The sequence below is a fragment of the Mustela nivalis genome (genome assembly GCF_964662115.1).
Source record: "Mustela nivalis genome assembly, chromosome: 18".
NCBI lineage: Eukaryota > Metazoa > Chordata > Mammalia > Carnivora > Mustelidae > Mustela > Mustela nivalis.
The window spans coordinates 46,982,322-47,007,926 of record NC_139037.1 but is presented as its reverse complement, the minus strand read 5'-3'; the positions used below and the strand labels follow the sequence as shown (position 1 = coordinate 47,007,926).

Here is a 25,605-nt window from a genome sequence, read left to right as displayed (position 1 = left end):
TACTCACTCTCCCTTTCCGGAGATTCATTCTTCAATTCCGTGAGACAAGAGTCTCTCTCTCGGGCTTCAATTTTTTGTTGACCAACCTGCTCCTGAGGCTTTTTTCCCTTAAGATAATCGTGGACAACCTCATCTGGGGAGTTTAGTCCAGACTTCTACACCCTGGCACCGCCAGGAGGCGCCAGAGTGGTCCTGCCGCCGCCAGAGTAATGGAGGACTCTCCTGAAGACGGGGCTGAGTCCCTGAGGGGCCTGCCGGCTCAAGAACGTCAATGGTCCTGGGAAGGCACTGCCTTAAAGATCAGCGGTGGGAACTTCGGCTCCAGAGAAAGTACGGGAACTCAGCCCAGAGGGTCCTTCCTAAATCTTCTACCCAGGGTGCTGATCCCCTCCAGGCCTCTCCTTTGCCCCTGAGCCACCCTGCCCTCCTGCCTGGTATGATTGTCCTCGGGATATCCCACCACCATCTCCACACTCAGCCCCTTTCTCACTGACTCCCCAAGATGACATCGCGCTCACAGGAAGGTCCGCAGAGGAAAAGGCCCCTACAGTTCCCATACTAGCACTCGACCTGGCTACACTCTTTTTTTTTTTTTTTTAAAGATTTTATTTATTTGACAGAGAGAGAGAAATCACAAGTAGGCAGAGAGGCAGGCAGAGAGAGGGGAGAAAGCAGGTTCCCTGCAGAGCAGAGAGCCCGACGTGGGGCTCGATCCCAGGACCCTGGGATCATGACCTGAGCTGAAGGCAGAGGCTTTAACCCACTGAGCCACCCAGGTGCCCCCTGGCTACACTCTTCCTTATGAGCCAAGATGGACCTCGCCTGGCCTTCCTTTTCTTTCCTTTCCTTTTCCCTCCCCTCCCTCCTCTTTCTTTCTCTTTTTTTTCTTTTCTTTCCCTCCTTTCCTCCCTCCCTCTCTTCCTTCTCTTTCTTTCCTTTCTTCTTTTCCTATCTCTCCCTCCCTTTTGCTCTATCCTCTCGCCCTTCCTTCCTCCCTCCCACCTTTTTACTCCTTCCTTTCCTCCTTTCTTTTAAAAAATAAAATTGTGGGCACCTGGGTGGCTCAGTGGGTTGAGCCGCTGCCTTCGGCTCGGGTCGTGATCTCAGGTCCTGGGATCGAGTCCCGCATCGGGCTCTCTGCTCGGCGGAGAGCCTGCTTCCCTCTCTCTCTCTCTGCCTGCCTCTCCATCTACTTGTGATTTCTCTCTGTCAAATAAATAAATAAAATCTTAAAAAAAAATAAAATAAAATAAAAAATAAAAATAAAAAATAAAATTGCTAGTGGGACGCCTGGGTGGCTCAGTGGGTTGAGCCTCTGCCTTAGGCTCAGGTCATGATCCCAGGGTCCTGGGATGGAGCCCCACATGGGGGGGGGTCTCTTCTCAGTGGGGAGCCTGCTTCCCCCTCTCTCTCTGTCTGCCTCTCTGCCTACTTGTGATCTCTGTCAAATAAATAAAGAAAATATTTTTTTAAAATGCTAGTAAGTTAAATGAATTTCTTTTAAGCAATTGACATTACAGCCCACGCATTAAGGGCAGCCTTAAAGAGATTTACACCCTTCCTCCACTCTCTTGCATAGCTGGCAAAAGTCAGTGCCAAACTTCTAGAGTCCCAGAATTAGCACACGTTGGGCGACATGGTCCCCTACTGTAGCCACTTAAGCTCTAGGTGAGAGGAGCTGAGACTGGTCAGAGCTCAGGTGGCAGCTTCATGCTGAACCACGAAATGACCTTCCTGTGCATCCCCCAGCCTGCAGCTACAAAGGATCTGACATGCAAGCCCTCAGGTGGAAGGGTGAAAGTGGATCAGAACAGGCAGAATGTAAAGGCAATAGTTCAAACAAACGGCTGAAGTCACCACCTGGAGGTAACAAGCAAAAGGTGCACCAACACTGACCCCAGATCTATTCTGAGACAGGCCCCATCCCACCTGGCTCCCAGCCCTTCCAGGATAGGGGGCTGGAAATGACACCAGCGTCCCCCCCCCACCCCAAGGCCCAGGAGTCTTCCCCTGAAAAGCTGTCTGGAAACACAGTCCCAGGCTGTGGTGAGATGCACAGAATATAGACTTCTTGGGGACCAGCAGTCAACTATTACAGAAAGAGAAGGAGGGCGCCTGGGTGGCTCAGTTGTTAAGTGTCTGCCTTTGGCTCAGATCATGATTACAGGGTCTTGGAATCGAGCCCCACAGCTGGATCTCTGCTCAGCAGAGAACCTGCTTCTCCTTCTCCCTCTGCTGCTCCCCCTGCTTGTGCTATCAAATAAATAAAATCTTAAAAATTATATAAAATAAAGAGAAGGAAATGAATCATTTGTTTGGTGCACCAGGGTGAGAAGTTCTTTCAGTCCACTGGGTGGGATGGAAGGAAGCAACTCTGAACCAGGGGGGTGTGCCTGGCAACATTGTCATTACTAGGTTGAGAACCAGCCAGATTTTCAGCCACCCATCAGGCTGTTTAAGGAAGTCCCTCCCCTCAGACCTGTCAGGATTAAAGTTTCCTGCCTATGAGCTCCTGCAGACCTCCAGTCAGCTCCCACGCCCCACAGTGAGCAGTTTTCCACCAAACACCCAAATACAGTTATTCAGCACCTTTTTCTGAGAATATCCCACTCTCACAATGGGAGAATTTACAGTCTGGAAAGTGGCAAAAACTACAAAGTGGGGATGAAGTTTTGTTTTCCTGAATGGCTACACTTAAGAAGAAAATTATGACATAAGTAAGAATGCACCCTAGACTTAAATCCGTAAGGTATTTTGGGCCATGGCATTGTGGACACAAAAAAATCTGAGGATGGCACAAAACAGACTCATACATCAATGGAACAGAATAGAGAGCCCAGAAATGGACTCTCAACTCTAGGTCAAGAAATGGGCAGAGAACAGGAACAGACATTTCAGCAAAGAAGACATCCAGATGGCCATCAGACACATGAGAAAGTGCTCCACATCACTTGGCATCAGGGAAAAACAAATCAAAACCACAATGAGATACCACCACACAACAGTAAGAATAGCTAAAATTAACAAGTCAGGAAATGATAGAGGTTGGTGAGGATGTGGAGAAAGGGGAGCCTCCTACACTGCTGATGAATGCAAGCTGGTGCAGCCACTCTGGAAAACAGCATGGAGGTTCCTCAAAATGTTGAAAATAGAGCTGCCCTTTGACCGAGCAATCACACTACTGGGTGTTTACCCTGAAGATACAAATGTGGTGATCCGAAGGAGCATGTGCACCCAAATGTTTATAGCAGCAATGTCCACAATAGCCAAACTAAGAAAAGAGCCTAGATGTCCATCAACCGATGAACAGATAAAGATGTGGTATATATACACAATGAATACTATGCAGCCATCCAAAAAAAAAAAAAAAACAACAACAACAAAAACAAAAACAAAATCTTGGCATTTGCAACAAAGTGGATGGAACTAGAGGGTATTATGCTGAGTGAAATAAGTCAGTCAGAGAAAGACAATTCCATGTGATCTCCCTGATAAAAGGAATTTGAGAGGCAGAGTGAGGGGGGGTGTGGGGGAAAGGGAGAGAAAAAAATGAAACAAAATGGGACTGGAGAGGGAGACAAATCCCAAGAGACTCTTAATCTCAGGAAACAAATTGAGGGTTGCTGCAGGGGTCGGGGTGGGGGGAAAGATGAGGGGCTGGGTATTGGACATTGGGGAGGGTGTGTGCTATGGTGAGTGCTGTGAATTGTGTAAGCCTGATGATTCACAGACCTGTATTCCTGAAGCAAATAATACATTCTGTTAATAAAAAAAAAAACAACTAAGATTCCATATGAAAAAAAAAAATTGAGGAACAATACTGAATACCCTTCCAGTATTACTCTGACTCCACAGACAAAAATGTCGCACCATGTGAATGAGGAAGATTCCATCATATACCTTCATTGCATGCATGTATTGTTTGAAATTGAAAAAGGAACTAGTCATGGGACACCTGGGTGGCTCAGGGGGTTAAGCCTCTGCCTTTGGTCATGATCTCAGGGTCCCGGGATCGAGTACCGCATCGGGCTCTCTGCTCAGCAGGGAGCCTGCTTCCTTCTCTCTCTCTCTCTCTCTGCCTGCCTCTCTGCCTCCTTATGATCTGTCAGGTAAATAAATAAAATATTTTTTTAAAAATATCTTTTTAAAAAAGATTTTATTTACTTGACACACACAGAGAGAAATCACAAGTAGGCAGAGAGAGAGGGGGAAGCAGGCTCTCTGTTGAGCAGAGAGCCCTATGAGGGACTCGATCCCAGGAACCTGAGATCATGACCTGAGCCGAAAACAGAGGTTTAACCCACTGAGCCACCCAGGCGCCCTGTAAATAAATAAAATCTTTAAAAAAAGGGGGGGGGGAACTAGTTATAACTCACTTCAAAGAAAATGGGCAAATGATATGAACAGAAATTGTATGACAGAAGACATACAGGTGGTAAATAAACACATAAAAAAATGCTGAAAGGCAGAAATCCCTAGGAACTGCAGTTACAACACAGCACCACACATGTGTTAAAAGGGCTGACATGAAAGACTGATCTGAGTACGTACTGTCAGGGACGGAAGAAACTGCACCTCTCACATATGTGGGGTGGGAATGCGGTGGTGAAGTTTAGATTCCATTTTGGCCCTTGGCCCTTTCAGGTAAATGTTAACACTCACCTACCTGTGACTTAGCGAATGCACGTTGAGTTTTAACAGAAGAAAAACGAAACCTCTATCCGCGTAAGGAACCATAATGAAAATATATAGAGGGATTCGTTTGTGTAAGTGAAACACTGATAGTAACCCAAGTGCTCCCAACAGATGAAGAGATCGATAGTGTATCCAGAAAAGAAAACAGTACTGTTGACTGAAAGGGACACATATGTAAAATGACCTCAGAGCTGAATGACCAAAGTAAAAAGGTGAGAGGGTGTCTGGGTGGTTTAGTCAGTTAAGCCTCTGCTTTCAGCTCACATTGTGAGCTCAGGGTCTTGGGATAAAGACCTGCATAGGCTCCCTACTACCGAGTCTGCTTCTCCCTCTGCCCCTCCCCCAGCTCATGCTAACAAGCAAAATCTTAAAAGGATGGAAATCCAGCTTGAGAAGGAATGGTTTATTTATTTTTAAGATTTATCCATTGTCAGAGAAACAGAGAGATAGAGAGAGCACACAAGCAAAGCAGGGGGAGCTGCAGACAGAAGAAACAGGGTCCCCGCTGAGCAAGAGAAGCCCAATGCAGAGCTTGATCCCAGGATCCTGGAATCATGACCTAAACCAAAGGCAGATGCTTAACCCACTGAGCCACCCACACAACCCAAGGAATGGTTTATAGAAGGCCTTGGGGACAAAGCAAGACTAGGGCAACCTTAGCAGAAGTAGGACTCCACACCACCTCCACCAGTAAGACTTGCTTTTATAGCCCTGGAGGCTGGGGTGTACCTGAGAGACAACCAGGGAGGAAGATGATTCAGAACACGTGTCTGCCATAGCTATACAAGACACTAAGAAGAATGCTCCCTAAGTGGGGTCACAAAGTTACACCCTTGGACTCTGAAATCTCCCATTTTTGCCATTTTCTGGCCTAAACCACAGTGGCCTTGACATGTAAGCACCACAGAGGACAAAATAATTCAGAGATGTTTGGATTATTTTGACAATGTGTATCTGAAAGTGGAGAATTTCTGTGCACACTGATCCTTCCCAGCCAGTCACTACAACATCTGAGGGCACACTTTAAGATATACATACCACTTAGGTGGCTAGTGTCTCCTCTACTCCCAAGTTACCCAATCATCTAGATTACCAATTACAGTCCCCCTGCCCCTGTGCAGCTCCAAGTGGAAACTGCACAGCTGGTCACAAGACTCCTGTGAAGGATGTGGGTAGAGATTCCACTCAACAGTGCCCGGCAGCCTGGGCTATCAGCTATGGACAAGCAAAATATTTGTTTCCACAAGCACTGGAGAAGGTCTCAAGTGCTCCCTCTTCACGGTGACCTCTGGGCACACAAAGCTTCCTGGCACCCAGACCACAAAACCTAGGTGTAGATCTGAGGAGGCTGTATTAGCTAGAACTGATGTAACACAGTACCACACTCTGAGTGACCAGACAAGAGAAATTTATTTCACCCCAATCTGGAGTCTCGAAATTGAACATAAGGTGTCAGCCGGGTTAGTTTCTTCTGAGGCCTTTCTCCTTGGCTTGCAGATGGGGATCCCATCTTCACAATCACCCAGGTATGCTTGTACCCTCATCTCTTCTTATGACACCAGCCATACCGCATGAGTCCATCCTAATAACCCACTTCAACTTCATGATGTCTTTGAAGATGCTATGTCTAACTATCGTCACGTTGAGAGGTTGGGGGGGTGGTTATAACTTCAAAATGTGAATTGTGAGTGCACATTCAGCCCATCAGATAGGTTTTAGAGTTAATGAAAATTAAGGCCCAGGTTGGAGAATAGTAATGTATGCAGGTAGGTAATATCCATTCTGGGACACAATTAACATGGAATGCAATGAAATCTGCTCACTCCTATATGTGGGGAGCCCAATTCTGATTTCAACCCACTCCTTAGAATGAACACAACACCGAAGATTACAGGTAATTAAATAAAAAGGACATATTAATGCATAAACATTTCCTCTGGAAATGCAGATTGGAAATTGATTGGAAATGCAATTGAAATTGCAGCTTGGAAGCTGCAAAGATTTATCAGAAGCATTATAAGACCAACAACTCCCTACGAGATTTAGTCTTCCTGTGCAACTAACTGCCCAAAACATAGATCAGGTGCTGATGCTCAACACTGGGTTACATGCATGACCAAAATCAGAAGGAAATGAAGAGACCCAATTACCTGTAATTTCCATCAGCAAATGACAAAGGACAGCAGCACTGTTAAGCATGTTGGGTGGTGACTGATCTACATTATTGGGACCATCCAGGTGGCAGAGATGAAACGACTTCTGCCATGCAATCTGGCAGTGACTTCTAGCATTAACTTCAGACACATCAGAACACAATATACACCTTCTGAATTTTTTGCCCAAAGGCTGAACTTATGCAAAGTCATTCCACTGTAGAGATTCAGGTGAACAAAGTTCAATTCAGGAAGGTGGCTTCCTCAAAAAGGTACTTCTCCAGAGTAAATATTCTAAAGAAGGAAATTTTGCATTTTATGCTATTTTTAACTCTTTCTGCAGTGTGAACTCTCAAGTGTGGAATGAATAAAGATAACCAGCTAAAGGAATTGTGTCATTCACCTACTCATGAAGCCTTGCTCCAGGGCTAATTCAGATTTTCATGAAACGTTATCTATGAATTATCTCCCAAGACATCACATGCTAAACCTACTGCATTAGAGGATAGGGGTTGAACATACCAATTTTTGTGAACATAAACATTCAGTTCATAATATTGCCCATAAGGACTCGATTTCCTGTGTATTTCCTCAGGTTGAAGGAGACTAAAGATTTAGCAAAAAGATTCCCCACAACACCAGCACCCCTAAGGCCTGTTGCTACTGTGAACTCTGTGATGATGACTAAGAGCACCATGACTCATAAAAGATTTTCCACATTAGCTGCAAGCAAAAGACTTTTCTCCTATATGAATTCTCTGGTGTTTTATGAATGTCGACTTACACTTCCAAGATTTCCCACATTCACTACACTTATAAGGCTTTTCACCTGAGTGAACCTTTATGTGTACATTGAGGCTATTTCTTCTGACAAAGGACTTGCCACATTCACTGCACTCATAAGGCCTTTCTCGAGAGTGAACTCTCTGGTGAGAACGGAGGACAGAACGAGCAGTGAAAGATTTCCCACACTGACTGCAATCGTAAGGCCTTTCTCCAGTGTGAAGTCTCTGGTGATCACGGAGGACAGAACTAGAGGTAAAAGATTTCCCACATTCACTACAATCATAGGGACTTATTCCAAGGTGACTCTGACGATGATACCGGAGGGCACAGCTATGACTAAAAGATTTCCCACATTCACTGCACAGGTAAGGTTTTTCTCCTGTGTGAATTCTCTGGTGTTGAATGAACGTTGACTTATAGTTCAAAGATTTCCCACATTCATTACATTTATAGGGTCTTTCACCTGAGTGAACCTTGATGTGTACATTGAGGCTATTTCTGTGGAGAAAGAACTTGCCACACTCATGGCACTCATAAGGCCTTTCTCCAGTGTGCACTCTTTGGTGAGAACGGAGGGCAGAACTAGAGGTAAAAGATTTTCCACATTCACTACACTCATAAGGCCTTTCTCCTGTGTGTAGTCTCTGGTGAGAACGAAGGACAGAAGTAGCTGAAAAAGATTTCCCACATTCACTGCACTCATAAGGCCTTTCTCCTGTGTGAATTCTCTGGTGTTGAATGAATGTTGACTTACACTTCAATGATTTCCCACATTCATTACACTTATAAGGCTTTTCACCTGAGTGAACGTTTAGGTGCACGCTCAGGCTATTTCTTCGGATAAAGGTCTTGCCACATTCAGTGCACTTATAAGGTCTTTCTCCAGTGTGGACTCTGTGGTGATAATGCAGGGCAGAACTTGTGGCAAAAGTTTTCCCACATTCACTGCACTCATAAGGCCTTTCTCCAGTATGAAGTCTCTGGTGATCACGGAGGACAGAACTAGTGGTAAAAGTTTTCCCACAGTCACTGCATTCATAAGGCCTTTCTCCAGTGTGAACTCTCTGGTGAGAATGAAGCACAGAACTAGTGATGAAAGATTTCCCGCATTCACTGCACTCATAAGGCCTCTCTCCTGTGTGAATTCTCTGGTGTTTAATCAATGATGCCTTACACTTCAAAGATTTCCCACATTCATTACACTTATAAGGCCTTTCACCTGAGTGAACCTTTCTGTGTACTTTGAGGATATTTCTTCGGAAAAAGGACTTGCCACATTCTGTGCACTGATAAGGTCTCTCTCCTGTGTGAATTCTCTGATGATACCGTAGGTCAGTCCTAGAGATAAAAGATTTCCCACATTCACTGCAAGCATAAGGCCTTTCTCCTGTGTGAATTCTCTGGTGTTTAATAAATGTTGACTTAAACTTAAATGATTTCCCACATTCATTACAATTATGAGGTCTTTCCCCTGAATGAGCCTTTATGTGTACATTCAGAGTATTTCTTCGTTGAAAGGACTTGCCACATTCACTGCACTCATAAGGCCTTTCTCCTGTGTGAATTCTCTGGTGTTTAATGAATGCTGACTTACACTTCAAAGATTTCCCACATTCATTACATTTGAAAGGCCTTTCACCTGAATGAACCTTTATGTGTACACTGAGGCTATTTCTTCGGAGAAAGGACTGGCCACCGCACTCATAAGGCCTTTCTCCAATGTGAAGTCTCTGGTGGTAATGGAGGACCGAACTACTGGTAAAACATTTCCCACAATCACTGCACTCATACTGTCTTTCCCCTGTGTGAGATCTCTGATGATATGAAAGGGCAGACATAGACGGAAAAGAGTTTGTACAGCAACGACACTTATATAAACGTTCTCCAGACTGAACCCTATGACTAATCAACAATGAGCTACCACTAAGGGATTCTGCACACTCGCTACAAACATAACTCTTTCCTCCACTGTGCCATCTCTGGATATGAAGGGGGACAGATTTGCCACTGAAGGATTTCCCACATTTGCTGCACATGTACTGTGTAGAACCACGCTGAGTCTTCCTATGTTCATTCAGTGTTGGTCGTTGCCCAAGGGATTTTCCACATGGACCAAACTCATGATGTCGTGCTCCAGTATGGTATCTCTGGTGTATGGCAAATAAGGATTTGTACCTGAAAATTTTCCCACATTCACTGCACACAAAGGACTGTCTACCAAAGTGGACACCCTGCTCCCGAGTATCCGTGTGTTTGGGACCAAAGGCGTTCTCGCATCCACCCCTAGCACCACGACTGCTTCCGCATTGTAATGTGGCCCTGCACTGGGAGATTCTGTGTGGCTTCTCCACAGTACGAGTGGCCTCTTGCCCCAGAAGCCCCGAGCCAGACAGCAAGTCCTTCTCAACCTCTCCACAGGTAAAGGGCTTTCCCGAACCACCGGATCCCCAGCTCTTGACAGCAGAGGCCCTGTCCACACGGCTTCTGAGTGGTTTTGCTCCCGCGGGCTGCTCCTGCTGCTGCTGCTGCTCCAACTTCACACTGAAAGAAAATCGTTTCCCGCAGGCCCCACACCTCAACCGTTTCTGGCTGTTTTCTTTCCCCTGGAGCTCAGCCAAGTGGAAAATGTCTCTCAAGACGGGACCGCACATCTCACAGGGGTGGGTCTTCCGGGAAGACAGAGCAGCCCTGGGCGTCCAGGTCCATGAAACGCCTACGGAAGCGCTCTGTGCAAAGGGGGCCTCCTCATCTTCAGCTCCACAGCAGCAACCTGAAAGCAGAGAAACGTTGGTGAAACACATGCTGGCTGTAGCGTGGGGTGAGCCCATCACACACGCACCCGACTCACCTAAGCAGGATGTACACCATGCTTTTCCAGACAAAGGAGACAGAATTCATTTGAAAGACAGGTAGCTGCGCACGACTGGGCACAACCAGTCAGAGTACTGGGGAGAGCACACTAGAAGGACAGAAAACTAGGGTATGACACAAGGAAGACAGCCAGAGCCTACAGCTTATTCTTTGCCCAACGGTTTGTGTAGGTCCATTTCTGCTGCTGAGATTTGGCTGAGTATAGAGGCTACAGGAATATCCCACCCCAAGAAATTTACTTGTGGTCAAGGACAGTTGAGGACGTGTGAATATGTCATGGTAAAACTTTCAGGGGTGAATGCTGAACCACATGGAAATAGCAGTGAGAGATACGGGTGCCATGTGGAGGCCCGAGAAGCATTAATTACCCCTATACTGGACATCATGGAAGTACCAAAGGGTAGAATTCAGAAGTCCACAAACTGTCAATAGTAAGGAAGGAAAGACAGAAATGGGGTGTGGCCATCTGCGTAGACACCGCAGTCAGGTTGAAGAAATTGAAGAAACTCAGTACGATCTGAACACGGTGCTGGTATCACACTTTTCCCAGCTGCCATCCACCAGAACCAGGTTCCCTATGAGCCCACCTGCTCATGCGTGGAGCACGTCCGTGCTATGTATGACACACAACGGACTCTTCCCTGGAAGCCTTCCTGAGCAACCAAAGGGTACCAGAAGCATACCAATACTATAGGAAAACGGGCCAAGGGGACCGCCAGCACTGTCCTAGAGCTACTCAGGACACAACAAAGAAAAACATCCTATGCGACTGATGGCAGCAGGAAGGTGGCAAAGCAGAAATCATCCCTCACCTCAACAAAAAATCAGTTCGACAGTTGTCTATGAGTGGCCTTAGCCTGAAGTGCCCAAGAGCCCATTAACACTGACTAGAACACAGCAGACCATCAAAGGGGGCACAAGCACACAGAAAGACGGCTGGAGACTGTGTTAGCACAGACATGTGCGACGTGTGAGAAATTAGGCCTGGGCTGGCTCCATCCGGCGCAGGGTGGGTGCGACTGCGGCCCCTGATCACACAGCCTCCAGCTTCCTGCTCCACAGGGGACACCGGAACACTGGCCAGCGAGTTAACCCATGTCTGAAGCCAAAGCAATTTGAGAAAGAGGATCAAGCTGAAGGCAGCACACTTGTGGTTTCAAACTATACTACAAAGCCAGTGTTTTCCCAACACTAGGGCACGGGCATCCAAACAGACCTGTGGAACGGAATGAAGAGCCCAGAAGTAAAGCAACACGTCTACAGATGACTAATCTTTGACAATGAGGCCAAGAATCAACCCTGGGGAAGAATAACCTCTTTCATACTGCTGTGGTATCTGACTGTCCAAATGAAAACACAAGGATCCTGGGTCTCCTGCTTGCAGCACTCAAGGAAATGAACTTCAAATTGATTAAGGACCTACACATAGGATCTCAAACCCTAAAATTCCTAGGAAAAAAACATAGGGAAAAGCCTCTGTAACCTTATTCCTGACAATGCTTTTTTGAGTGGGACATCTGAAGCACACACAACGAAAGCAAGCACTCACAAATACCACTACACCAAATTGAAAAGTGCAACTTTTCAGGTGCACCAGAGCCAATGAAACACACCAGAGAGTGAAAAGGATGTACATGTGACTAACACGTGCTCACAATCACCAATCATCAGGGAAACGAAAACCAAAACCACAAGATATCACCTCCTACCTCTTACAATGGCTATTACCAAAAAAGACAAGAGGTAACACCCTGGTCAGGATGTGCAGAAAAAGGAACACTGGAATACCGTTGCTGGGAATGTATACAGGGAAGTCTGTGTGGAAAATATTAGGGACACCCAACAAAAATTGAAAATACAACTACCACACAGTCGACCACTGCCATTTCTAGGTATGTATTCTAAGGACACAGAATCCGTATCTCCACAACCTACCCGAACAGGAACATCCACTGCAGTACTATTCACAAAGCCAACATATGGAAACATTACTGTGTGTCAGTGTTTATACTGACAAATCGGGGGCAACCGCCCAGCTCAGTCCATAGAGTACACAACTCTTGCTCTCAGGTGGTGAGTTCAAGCCCCATAGCGGGCATGGAGTATATCTTAAAAAAATAAAAAGAATAAAAAAATAAATTGTTTCTAGATAGAGAAATAAATAACGTGACAAAAAAACATTTAGTACACCCATGTGCAGGAATAGTCAGCCATAAAACTGCAGGCAACCCTGCCACTTGCCACAAACAGATGAATCCGAAAAAAAAAAAAAACCACTCTAAGTCAAATAAGCCACACAGCAAAACACAAACCCTGTATGTGGATACAGGGTACAAACCCACTTATGTGGATATATATATATTTTTTAAGATTATTTATTTATTTATTTGACAGACAGAGATCACGAGTAGGCAGAGTAGGCAGAGAGAGAGAGAGGAGGATGCAGGCTTCCCACCAAGCAGAGAGCCCGATGCCGGGGCTCAACCCCATGACCCCGGATTCATGACCTGAGCTGAAGGCAGAGGCTTTAGCCCACTGAGCCACCCAGGTGCCCCTATGTGGATATTTATTAAGAAAAGAAAAAAGTCAAACTCAAAGAAACAGAAAGGAGAATGCCACAAGCTAAAGACTGAAATGGGGAGATGTTGGTAAGGATACAACTAACAGTCACAAGATAACTTCTGAGGCTCTATCATACAGCACATTGACTACAGTTGCCAATATTCTATGGAACACTTGAAATTTGCTATTCGGGTAGATATTAAGCTTCAGAACCACCAACAACAGAAAATGTAATTGTGTCAAGCGATCCTGGACTGATCAGGTTCATTTTGTTAGTAATTTCATAATGTAAGGGCACCTCGATGTCTGGGTCTAGAGATCAAGGCCTGCCTCAGGATCCCTGCTCAGCATAGTCACCACGAGTTTCTCTCAGTCTGCCCCTACCCCTGGCTCTCCCTCACACACATAACACACACTCTCTCTCTAATAAATGAATAATTAAAAATTCATAATGTATATCAAATCATTATGTAATATAATTTCAATAATACAATTTTATTTGTCAATCATATCTCACAAGGATGAATGGAGGGTGGCAGGTAAAAAAGCGATTTAACACCACAAAAAGAACCATAAAGGGCAGTCTTGAGAAGTAACCCATGGTACACATAAGCAGTAAACATGCCCATGCCTCCAATTTCAGGCACAGGCAGAAATGAGGAAATGTCACCCCAAGGAAGGGTTCAAAACCCAGGCCACAGAAATGGCACCAATCTGAACACAGAGACCAAGCCAGGGAGAGAGCAAGCAAGGTGCATTCCATCAGCCTCAATGCAGGACCACTGACCTGCGATCTTAGCCGATCAGGGCTCAGCACAGCGGGTACTGGGGCTGCGGGCAGACAGAAGGGCACACCAACAACTCAGGGCCAGCAACAAAAGCAACTGCCCAGAAAGCCAGGGAAGCACCCAGTGAACACAGTCCACACCAGAGAAGCACAAACCCTCCCCTGGAGAATGGAAAAGGGGAGTCCGCAGGATACAGAGTCCAGGGCAGGTCAAGGGGACGCCGAGGGCCTTACCCAGTGACGATACAAGTGCAAAGTTCTCCAGCATCACATGGTGGTACAGCCGTCTCTGAGCCTCATCAAGAAGCCTCCACTCCTTCCAGGAGAAGTACACGGCCACGTCCTCAAAGGTCACACCACACTACCACGAAAGGAAAACATGGAACCCTGAGCATTCTCTCTCTGAGAACTCACCAGCCAACCCACACACCCACCCCAGTCTCTCCTACCAGCCCAGCTCCCCTCCTCAGATAAACACCATGTCCTGCTGTTCCTAATGCTGCTCTCCTCTCACCTTCCCACCAATCACTGTTCAGTGCTCAGCAATAACACGCAGGGGACACATGGAAGCAATGTGGCCTGCAAGTCCCATCCCCCTGCCAGGATATTCCCATGGAGTCTCCCAGGGCAAGCCCTTAAGACCGCCAATTATATTCCCTGCTCTGCCAGGAAGTCTTCAATACCAGGACCCTGAGGCCCTTAGCTGGAGAGGAAGGTACATGATTCTGTAGTCTATACTTCTCATGTCTTCAGACCCCACAGATGAAAAAGCTCACACCTTCCAAAGGATTCTCGCTTGATTCACACTTGTCCTTGTCACTTGACAACCAAAGGATGTGTGACAAACACAAAGAGGTTCCACTACCACCCCAATATGACCGTGTATCCCAACTGAGGGAAAGCCTCACATGCTGCTGAGAAGCCTCCTCACCTGCCTCTAATCTTCCCTCCAGTATCACACTCACAACCAGTGTCAAACTAGAATGTTCCCATGTCATCGTCTACTCCCCTACTACCCATGCTGGCCCTCCACAGTTGGGAACCAACCATCCACTATTGGACCTTTGTGAAAACAACCAGCCCTAAGGACCTCTCTGCCAGGCACAGAAAAGCAAAAATGACATTTGCCCCAGACCATTTCTGGCAGGAAGACTCCGAAACACTCTGGATGCCATAAAGCTGACCACAAAATTCTGGTGAAGTCCTAGAACACTGAAGAGAGAGCAGCTCCAGCCTCTCAAATACTCGCAGGGAGGGGCCGCCTGGGTGGCTAAATGGGTTCAGCATCTAACTCTTCATCTCCACACAGGTCTCCATCTCATAGTCCTGAGTTCAAGACTCCTGTTGGGCTCCACACTGGGAATGGAGCCTACTTAAACAAACAAACAAACACCCCCCCCCCATGTCCTCAGCTATCACTTGTTCCAGCATCCCACGGAAGGCTTGTCCATGTATCTGCCAGATCACTGCCTCTCTCCTTCACCTGTGTTCACAACGCCCAGCAACCCCGACCACGAGTTGAGCAGGAAAACCACTCTTCAGCACATGTTACTAGGTCCCTCTGACCTACTAGGAGCATTGTCATAACACTCTGCGTTCCCTTCCCAAATGTGATCCCAGTCTCCACCTTGGTCCAAACAGTAGCCATCACTTTTCAAACTCTCCATCATGAATCTTTCCCCCAGTTTCCCAAAATTTCCTGTCCAGCTGCCCACTTGATGCCATCACTTACCATTTTCTGAAATATCTAAGTCGCCTAATACAGTGGAAACATGTTCGGACACTCCCAAAGATAAGCAACTTACTGTTAACTTCCATCAGGTTGATGGGACTTTCCCTCCCTTCAGCTGCTAAACTGTGAAAATTAATGAGGGGAAACCTTCCTAAATTGGGGTCGGGAGGTTGCACTGGGGGCAGCTCTCAGACACTACGGTAGTGGGTGGTATCACCTGCGGGTCCAACAGAAAGAGATGGACTTGAACTTATTTGGGGATACTACTTCAATAACCGCCCCCCCCCCCAAAAGACAGCCTTTTCATGATCGCCTCACCCAAGAGCTCAGCCAATGAGAAGCCACTATACTTCGACCTTCCAGTTTAGTCCAGTGGACTCGGAGTACACAACAGCTTTAGCTCCTTTCCTTAAGCGGGGCCGGGGAGACAACCTCTCTCTTCTCCACACTGGCTACTGCTTTGACTCGGATTCTTCAAGCGTCACCGACCAAAAGCCCCGGGGTTCCCCTCACTCCCCCCCGTTCTCCTCTCCCTTGCGAAACCCACAATTCGCCTCAACCCTTCTCCGAAAACAGACCAACAGCAGCCGGTTCTCCAACATCCAGGGTGGACACGGTGGCGGTCGGGCCACTACCAACGACAACCGCTAGTCCCTCCTGCTGCGCGTCCTGCCTGCGCGCTCACCCCCGACGGCGGCGCTTCTCCGCGGCCCGAGAAAGCCCCCTGACACCCGCCAGCAGACACGGCCTCGGCAGGCAGAGACGGCGCCCGTCTCACCCGCCGCGCCGCACCCTGCTCCTGACAGAACCAATGCAGCCGCGGCGTCCCCCGTTGGTGGCGCGAGCCCCCTGCCGCCCCCTGCCCCGGCGGCACTTCAGCGGGTCAGCCCGGAGCCCGCGCCCGCACTCAGCGCGCCGGCGCTCCCACACGGGCCCCGCCCACCGGCGCCTCCTTGTCGCGGACACCCGGGCCTGGGCCGCAGGGCCGCGAGCAGGCGCTCCACTCTCGAGCCTTCGGTCTGGGTCGGGGGCGGCGGGGAGGGCCCGGGGGACGAGCTTTTACCTCAGCCGAGTCCCTGGGCGGGGCTGCCGCTATCGGACTCTGTGGGCGAAGCGGAGCCGGGAGCTGAGGGAGGGGAGCGGACACCCGGGCCATTAGTCTTTGTCTAAGCCCCGGTACGCGGCAACTCGAGAGATGTCACAGAGTCTCGTGCCTCCAGTCTGTCTTGGAGGAAATAGCCTTCCCTCACGTCTTCTCCACTAATCACTCTTCATAAAGTGCGTTTCCGAACCGTCCCAAGTAAACAAACGGGAAAGAGAGGCCGAACGCCGCAATTGGCAGGAAGTCCCGCCCTAGCGGATGCGCACGCCTAGAAATGTCCCGTCCTGTTCTCTCATTGGCCCCTTGCTCTGTCGTCAGGGCCGAGGGTCTTTCGGGTTTTGTGGCTCCCAGAACTTGGGCGGCCTCAGAAAAGGGGTCTTCTACCCTGGAGTTCGGCGCTTCGGTCAGGTCTCACCTTGAGGGATTCCGGAAAGTTCTGCCCCTCCTCAGAGGTACCGGACCGCATTTGGTTCTGGTTTAAGGCGGAGAAGACTCCAGGAAGGCCAATCTTCTTCCAAAGGAGAAAACCGTTACGTTAGATACTCCCGAATTCCGTGGCTGAGGTAAATGACAAATCATCCCTTGAGGCGCCTCTGAAATAAATGAGTCTCTCTGTCTACCTGGAAAGTTGTTGTTGCTCTTCATGCTTGCATCCTTCAGCGCCTTAGTCAGTTCATAGTTCGTTAGGAACTTAGAAACCTTACTGTTAAATCATAAAACTTCAACACGGTGCATTCTGAGGGGCTTTCGGCGCTATTCCTGAGTTTCTGGGTTGGGCAGCACCCCGTCCAGCACGCAGAGGGCAGCTCCAAAGCGCTACAGAAAGGAAAGGTTTTTAAAGGTAGGACAAGGGCTCCTGGGTGGCTCAGTGGTTTAAGCCGCTGCCTTTGGCTCAGGTCATGATCTCAGGGTCCTGGGATCGAATCCCGCATCGGGCTCTCTGCTCAGCGGGGAGCCTGCTTTCCTCTCTCTCTCTCTCTGCCTGTCTGTCTACTTGTGATGTCTGTCAAATAAATAAATAAAGTCTAAAAAAAAAAATAAAGGAATAAAGGTAGGACAAGAACATCATAAATAGAAAAAAGGTTAATGTCAGATGAGGTCACCTTACTGTGGGGACAAAAGACTCATTAGGAGAAGCCATCCTCTATCTTTGGGGGATGGAGGGCCCATCCATGTAGATTACCTTTTTGGTGCTGACCGGTGTATTCCTGACTGAGCAGTGGAAACGGAATTTCTGGGGAAGTCAAAAGTGCAGTGAACTTCGGCATTATGCGCTAGTTTGGTGACACGGCCCAGCAGAAGTGACTCCATTTGGCGCCCGTGGTTTCCTTTCTACGTCCCATACAGGTGCATGTCAGGGAGGAAGGACAAGGGATGGTAGGCTGCCCCGAATGATGTGGTCACGTGACGTGGTCAGCCTCTGGTTCCACAGTTAGCCTCTCTTACCTGTATCGCGATTGTGTCCCATCTATGAAGGAACACTTTTACCCGTATATTTCTTCGTCCATAGTCTCAGATATACCCAGTTCCTTTTAGGAGTCCGATATCATCCCAATCATAGTGCAACTTGACCAATCCTGTTTTTGGTACCAAACACATGTTGCCATTTTCAGTTGGAGCCAGTGTGCAAGGGGAGAATCTGAGCCTGAAATGAAGGGTTGTCTGAACCCAATGATCTCACCTTCTTGTGGGGAAGTGACTCTTCTTTCTTCAGGCACTGTAGCAGTGTCGCTTAACAACTGAAGTTATCTCAGAAAACAGTGGTGAAATGCACATTTTGGAAAGCAGTTTCTAACCTTTATCAAGTTGTTTAAAGACAGTGGCAGAAATAGCTATGGGGAAACCCACATTTCATCTCCCTACCCATCACTAAAGTCTTAAAAAATGCTATGATCTCAGAGAACTTTTAGAGAAGGCTCTAAGAAGTCTGAAAAAAGACGGAATAAAATTGAGAACGTGACTCTGCTAGACCAATATACTTATTCATTTTGAGGGCTTCTGTCTCCACAATGTAACTTTTTCATTCCTGAAAATATTAAGCAATGCTGTCATCCTTAAAAAATAAATGGCCACTTATTTTACTAATAAACAGGATTTTATTCAAGAATTAACAGGAATTTTAACTGGGGATAGGCACAGTAGGGCAAACCACAGGAAAGTCTGAAGAAACAGAAGGAAAGTCTGCTTTTATTAGGTTTTAGGAGACTGGGGAGGTTTGCTTTCAATAAAAGTTTATTGAAGGGGTACCTGGGTGGCTCAGTGGGTTAAAGCCTCTGACTTCAGCTCAGGTCATGATCCCAGGGTACTGGGATCGAGCCCCAAATCAGGCTCTCTGCTCACCAGGGAGACTGCTTCCCCCCGCTGCCCTGCCTTCCTCTCTGCCTACTTGTAATCTCTGTCTGTGAAATAAATAAAATCCTTAAAGAAAATAGTTTCATTGAAGACCAAGAGTTTCCAGTTGTGACAGTTTTCCATTGGCTCTCTGCCCTGGTTAGGGTGTAGTTGCTGGGGCAAGGGGCATTCATTCTTCTTTTTATTAAAAGCAGGAGATTAAATTACTACTGTGAAAGTTTCCTCCCTTGTCAGGATAAAAATAATCTTCCTTTTTCCTGCTAACTAACCATTCCTGCCTCTGTGAAAGTTTCATTTTACTTTATTTATTTTTATTTATTTTTTTAAACTAAATTCAATTCATTGACATGTAATATATTGTTAGTTTCAGAGTTAGATTTCAGTGATTTATCAGTTTTTTATAATAACCAGTGCTCATTATATCACGTGCACTCAAATGTCCATCACCCAGTTGCCCCATCCCCCACCAGGACACCTTTATTTTATTTTATTTTTTTTCTAAAGATTTTATTTATTTATTTATTTGACAGAGAGAGATCACAAGTAGGCAGAGAGGCAGAGAGGAGGAAGCTGACTCCCTGCTAAGCAGAGAGCCCGATGCGGGACTCGATCCCAGGACCCTGAGATCATGACCTGAGCCGAAGGCAGCGGCTTAACCCACTGAGCCACCCAGGCACCCTATTTTATTTTTTTTTAAGATTTTATTTATTTATTTGACAGAAAGAGATCACAAGTAGATGGAGAGGCAGGCAGAGAGAGAGAGAGAGGGAAGCAGGCTCCCCGCTGAGCAGAGAGCCCGACACGGGACTCGATCCCAGGACCCTGAGATCATGACCCAAGCTGAAGGCAGTGGCCCAACCCACTGAGCCACCCAGATGCCCCGACACCTTCATTTTAAATGTGGTTTCCTTTACTAATTTTAAGACTACCATGGAGAGAGAAAAGGACATTTAGGGTACCCGTAAGAATTAAAATGAAGAGAAATGGCTATGTCATGTGTATTCACTGTTCCCACAAACGTCCACTGAGCACATACTGGTTTTTTAGGAAATTTGTTCGATGCATGGGAGAAATGCAGGCGCAAGAGAAGCAGTCCTGCCTTCAGATGCGTTGTATTATGTTCAAGGAAAACACATGGAACATGAAAACAAAAGTTCAAGTTTACATTCAATGTTAAAATGTGGCAGGTGAGGGGCACCTGGGTGGCTCAGTGGGTTAAGGCCTCTGCCTTCGGCTCACGTCATGATTCCAGGGTCCTGGGATCGAGCCCCGCATCGGGCTCTCTGCTCAGCAGAGACCCTGCTTCCTCCTCTCTCTCTTTGCCTGCCTCTCTGCCTACTTGTGATCTCTGTCTGTCAAATAAATAGATAAATAAATCTTTTAAAAAAATGTGGCAGGTGAGATAGAAACAAGAGAGGTGATTTTGTGAGAAAAGAGATGCACTGGGCAGAAAGGAAGACCTCGTTAATAAGAGCACCACTGAGCAAGGATGAGTCCTTCGGGTTTTATTTTTATTTGTTCTGGGTTTTGTTAAGATTTTATTTATTTATTTGACAGAGAGAGAGAGAGACAGCAGGAGAGGGAACACAAACGGGGGCAGTGTGGGGCACCTGGGTGGTTCGGTGGGTTAAAGCCTCTGGCTTCGGCTCAGGTCATGATTCCAGGGTCCTGGGATCGAGCCCCGCATCGGGCTCTCTGCTCAGCAGGGAGCCTGCTTCCCTTCCTCTCTCTCTGCCTGCCTGTCTGCGTACTTGTGATCGCTCTCTGTCAAATAAATAAAATCTTAAAAAAAAAAAAAAAGCAGGGGCAGTGGGAGAGGGAGAAGCAGACTTCCCACAGAGCAGAGAGCCCAATGCGGGGCTCTGTCCCAGAACCCTTGGATCATGACCTAAGCCAAAGGCAGAAGCTTAGCAACTGAGCCACCCAGGCACCCCTGTTAGTTCTATTAAAAGATGAAGTGAGCTACATGAAAATTTCGAAGAGCTTATTTGAGCAAACATCAAAACTATTCAGGTAACAGCGAACCAAACTAGGGAAAAGGCTAATCTGTAAAGGGAAGACTGTGAGGCGCTTGGGTGGCTCAGTTGGTTAAGTGGCTGCCTTCTGTTCAGGTGGTGATCCCAGGGGCTTGGGACTGGAGCCCCTGCATCAGGCTCCCTATTCAGTGGGGAGCCTCCTCCCTCTCCCTCTGCCTGTCTCTGTAGGTGGTAGAACATCGGAGCCACTGGCATCTAGCGGCCTCTTTGCTGATTTGCAGTTCCAAGCAAAAGAAGCCAGTGGCTAGGTGTCTTCCTGGGGCCTCTCTGCCCTGGAGACCCTGGAACTCCAGCCCTTTAAGCCTTTACCCTGCTTGGCTCACTGCAGAGGCACTCAGCAGGTGTGCATGAGAACCCTTCACCCTGCTGCTCCTCACAGTCTGTAGGTCTACAGAGTCCCTGTACTGGAGCATGGAGGGAGGCAGCCTGGCCTTCCCGGAAAAACCTGTTTTCAGTTTCACCTCTGCCCTCTCCATCAGCTTTACCTCAGCTCATTAGAAATGCTCATTCTCAAAAAAAAAAAAAAAAAAAAAAAAAAAAAAAGAAATGCTCATTCTCAGTCCACAACAGAGACCTCTTGACTCAGACACTTCGGTGGTAGCCCAGGAATCAGTTCTTTAAGACGTCTCTGGGTAAGATAGACAGACAGTTGAATGTTCCATGCTCTCCTTGCGTTCCTGAAGAAAGGCACCTGATATTCTTGTGATGGGCGGGAATCGCCTCTATAGCTACAAATTTCAGAATACAGGCTGCAAAATTTATCAGTATACATTTGTTTCCTTCAATAAAAAAGTGATGTCTAGAGAAGCACCTGGATGGCTCATTTGGTTAAGCGTCTGACTTCAGCTCAGGTCATGCATGATCTTGGGGTCTGGGACTGAGCCCTGCAAAGGGCTCCCTGCTCAGTGGGGAGTCTGCTTGTCCCTCCCCCCTGCTGTCCATTTCCTGTGCTTGCTCTCCTTCTTTCTCTCTCTCACTCAAATAAATACATAAAATCTTTTTTTAAAAAAGTAATGTCTAAAAAAAAAGAAAAAAAATAAAAATAAAAATAAAAAAAGTAATGTCCAGAATGTCCGATTTTCTGTACTTTGTTAGTGCATTAGTGCTACTTCATGAACATAAAAAGTGAAAAACCTTTAACCACTGTACCTGGTACAGAAAGACAGTACTTGCAGTATGGTGTTTGTTGGTTGTTTAAAGAGAGGGAGCGTGTGTGGGGAAGTAAGCTGGACAGGAAGTAAGAGAATCTCAAGCAGATGCCACAGTGAGGATGGAGCCCAGGGGTGAGGTCGTCTCACAATCCCCAGATCACCAGCTGAGCCAAAATCAAGATGTGGACTGTTATCCAAATGAGACACATGGGCACCCCATAATATCCTCTTAGAATTGCTTTTGCATATGGATGGATTGCTCTGTGTCTGTGCCTGTGTTCAAATACGTTCCTGTGTTACCAAATCCCAATTTTGGCTGCCTAAAAGTCAATACTCAAAAGAGAAGTCAATACTCAATATTGCCAAAAGTCAATACTCAAAAGAGAAGTATTGATTGGAAAGGAAAATGAGCTTTATTGGGAAGGCTGGCCATGTGGGGAGAAGGTGGACTCTTGGACAAAGGCCAACTCCAAGGTTTCATCCCCATCCAGGGGATTTTAAAGGAGTTTAGAGCAGCTTACCAGTAAGGGGAGTACAGCAGTCCTTAACACTTTTTGACTACATGCAGACTCGATGGTACTAGCTATAGATGTCATCGCAGTGATGGGAGATTATGCAATGGGGTCTGGTTCCTTAGTACCTGGGGGTTGTACAAGAGGGTCTGTTTTGCTTAGTGGCACTTGGAAGTCCCCAGCTGTTTCTAGGAGTGAATGTGTGGTCTATAGATAAATAGAAAAGTTAATCCATCATGTAGGCTAAGGATGCTTGTTTAACCTTAAGGTTACTAGGTTGCCCGGGGGCCTGAGTTGGCTTCACCCATACACACTATTTTTCTTAGTACAGAAGAATCTCAGCTTCCCCCAGTTGGAGCTCAAACTTTCCAGGCAGCTTCTTCTTTCCAACTTGTCTGTTGACTCAGATGGAAGACCTCGCTGGCAAGGCATGCACTGATGGGAACCAAAACTACCCCCTCGAGGACTTTTTGCCCTGAGCCAGCAAGTCCCCACTCATGACTGACTCCAGGACAATGATCTGTTTGACTTTCACTGCCTTCCTGCGTGTACTCACCCACCTTGGCCCCACATTTTCCTTCTACAAACCCGGAAGCATTCTCGGCTCATTGGAGACAATCTCTGAGCGGTTTGGCCATTGTCTTCTCTGTGCTGGGCTTGCTGAGATGCCTTTTTGCTTTACCACCTCTGCTTTCTCTGTCTTTGGATTTCTGCACCAGGAAGTGGCCAAACCTAGTCTATCTGGGACCCCCAGGATAAGTCCTCTTGCACCCCTGTGCCCCAACCCCTACAACAAAGTTGTAATTTGTTTTGGGGTTTTTAAAAAGATTTTATTTATTTAAGAGAGAGAGAGCACAGGCAGGAGGAGGGCTAGTGGGAGAGGGAGAGGCAGACTCCCCACTGAGCAGGGAGCCCAAGGCAGGGCTCTATCCCAGACACCCAGATCATGACCTGAGTCTAAAGGCTTAATTGACTGAACCACCCAGGTGCCTCAAAGTCATAATTTGTTGAAAAACCTGCACCTGACATTTTCCCCCATTAAGATAACGGTGGACAACCTAATCCTCTGAGTTTAGGCCAGACTTGTACTCACATCAGCACCAAAGTGGTCACAATGGTGCATGCAAGAGGAACAGAGGACTCACCTGCAGACTCTGCTGTGTCCCTGAGGGGCAAAGGAGGGCCAGGGTAGAGCACTGACTTAAGAATTGATGGTGGGGTGCGCCTGGGTGGCTCAGTGGGTTAAGCCGCTGCCTTTGGCTCAGGTCATGATCTCAGGGTCCTGGGATCGAGTCCCGCATCAGGCTCTCTGCTCAGCAGGGAGCCTGCTTCCTCCTCTCTCTCTCTCTGCCTGCCTCTATGCCTACTTGTGATTTCTCTCTGTCAAATAAATAAATAAAATCTTTAAAAAAAAAAAAAAGAATTGATGGTGGGAACGTCCTCTCCAGTGAAGTACGGGTACTCAACCCAGATGGCCCTTTCAGTAACTTCCAAATGTCTCCTCTGTCTCTGCCCTCCAAACTGGCATCAGGCCCCGCTGCAGGCCCCTTCCTGGCATGTCCTCCGAGATGAGACCATGATCCCACATGTGTCCAGGGGTGGGAGGAGGAGTTAAGGCTTCCACAGGTTGCCACACACCTAACCTATGGACCTTCTTACTTCTGGTAGAGGCCCTCCTTCAGGTGGAGAGGGACTCCTGAATCCACCTCCGATCCTCTGGGTGAGGCCCACCGAGGAGAGAATCCCCATCTTTTCCGGAACAGGCCCCACCCCACCTGGTTCCCAGTCGTTCCTGGCCAGGGGGAGGCTGGAGGGGCCCGGTGCCATCAGCCCCTCCCTGGCCCCAGCCCACTTTCCCTGAGACAGATGCCTGGGAACACAGCCCACAGTGGCAGCGAGATGCAGGAATGTTGACTCTTTGGGGACCCGCAGCCAACTATTACAGAAAGAGAAGGAATTACATCACTTGGAGGCTGAGGTTCCATGGTGAGAATCTCCGAAGAAGTGACTCTGAACTGAGTGGGTGGACACGATAACCCTGTTGCTACTAAGGTGAGACGAAAGCTCATCAGTCACCAGTCTGGATGTTCAGGGACGTCCCTCCCCTCTGGCCTGTCAGGGTTAACGTCTCCTGCCTGTGAGGCTCCTGCAGACCTCCAGCCAGCTCCCAGCCCCCACAGCCACTGTATGCCTGGCCTTGTCACATCTCCTGCACACGCCAAGGTTTAGTTTTCCTCCAAACACCCAAGTACAGTTTTTCAGCACCTACTCTGAGCACATCGCTCTCACCATGGGAGAATTTACACTCTAGAAATTGGCAAACACTACAAAGCTGGGATGGATTGTTTTTCTGAATGCCTGGACTTAGAAAATGATGACATAATGGAATGAATGTGCCCTAGACTTAAACATGTAAGGTGTTTTGGTCCAGGACAATGGGTAGGCCACAAAAACCTAATGTACTTAATGAAAAAATAGCCTTTTAGTATTACCATGACACTACAGAGAAAAATGTAACACCAGGTAAGAATGAGAAAAACTCTAACATTTTTTTGTTTTTGTTGTGTGCCTGGCTTATTTGTAATTGAAAAAGAACTGGCCATAACCACATCAAAGAAAGTAGGCAAGTGAAACAAACAGCAATTGTATGAAAGAAGACATACAGGTGGTAAAGAAACTCATGAAATAATGGTGAAAAGTCAGAAATCCCTAGGAAATCAACATAGTACTGCACACATACTAAAAGGGCTGACATTAGACGTCCTATGAAGTACTGGGAGCGGCTGGAAATACTAGAACTCTCATACACACCTGGTGGGAATGCAACAGCGAACAGTTTGGAACTCATGGCACCCCTTTGGCACTT

General features: G+C 47.3%; 1 protein-coding gene across 11 annotated transcripts in view; it reads right to left on the bottom strand.

Annotated features, from left to right (window-relative positions):
- LOC309852573 (zinc finger protein 671-like) overlaps positions 1-25,605 on the bottom strand; it is a 128,005-nt gene that overhangs the window by 18,927 nt on the left and 83,473 nt on the right. For 6 of the 11 annotated variants that reach the window (XM_082709436.1, XM_082709430.1, XM_082709429.1 and 3 more), the window contains exons 1-3: positions 16,650-19,726; positions 14,089-14,215; positions 13,855-13,898 (exon numbers count right to left, since the gene is read on the bottom strand). In XM_082709436.1, the coding sequence (XP_082565562.1) occupies positions 13,855-13,898; positions 14,089-14,215; positions 16,650-16,742 (264 nt within the window). In that variant the 5' untranslated portion in view covers positions 16,743-19,726. Of the gene's footprint in view, positions 1-6,086; positions 10,405-13,854; positions 13,899-14,088; positions 14,216-16,364; positions 16,490-16,649; positions 19,727-21,561; positions 21,590-21,635; positions 21,754-25,605 lie in introns of those variants that run through there. The other 5 variants (XM_082709434.1, XM_082709428.1, XM_082709433.1 and 2 more) reach the window with 3 other exon arrangements.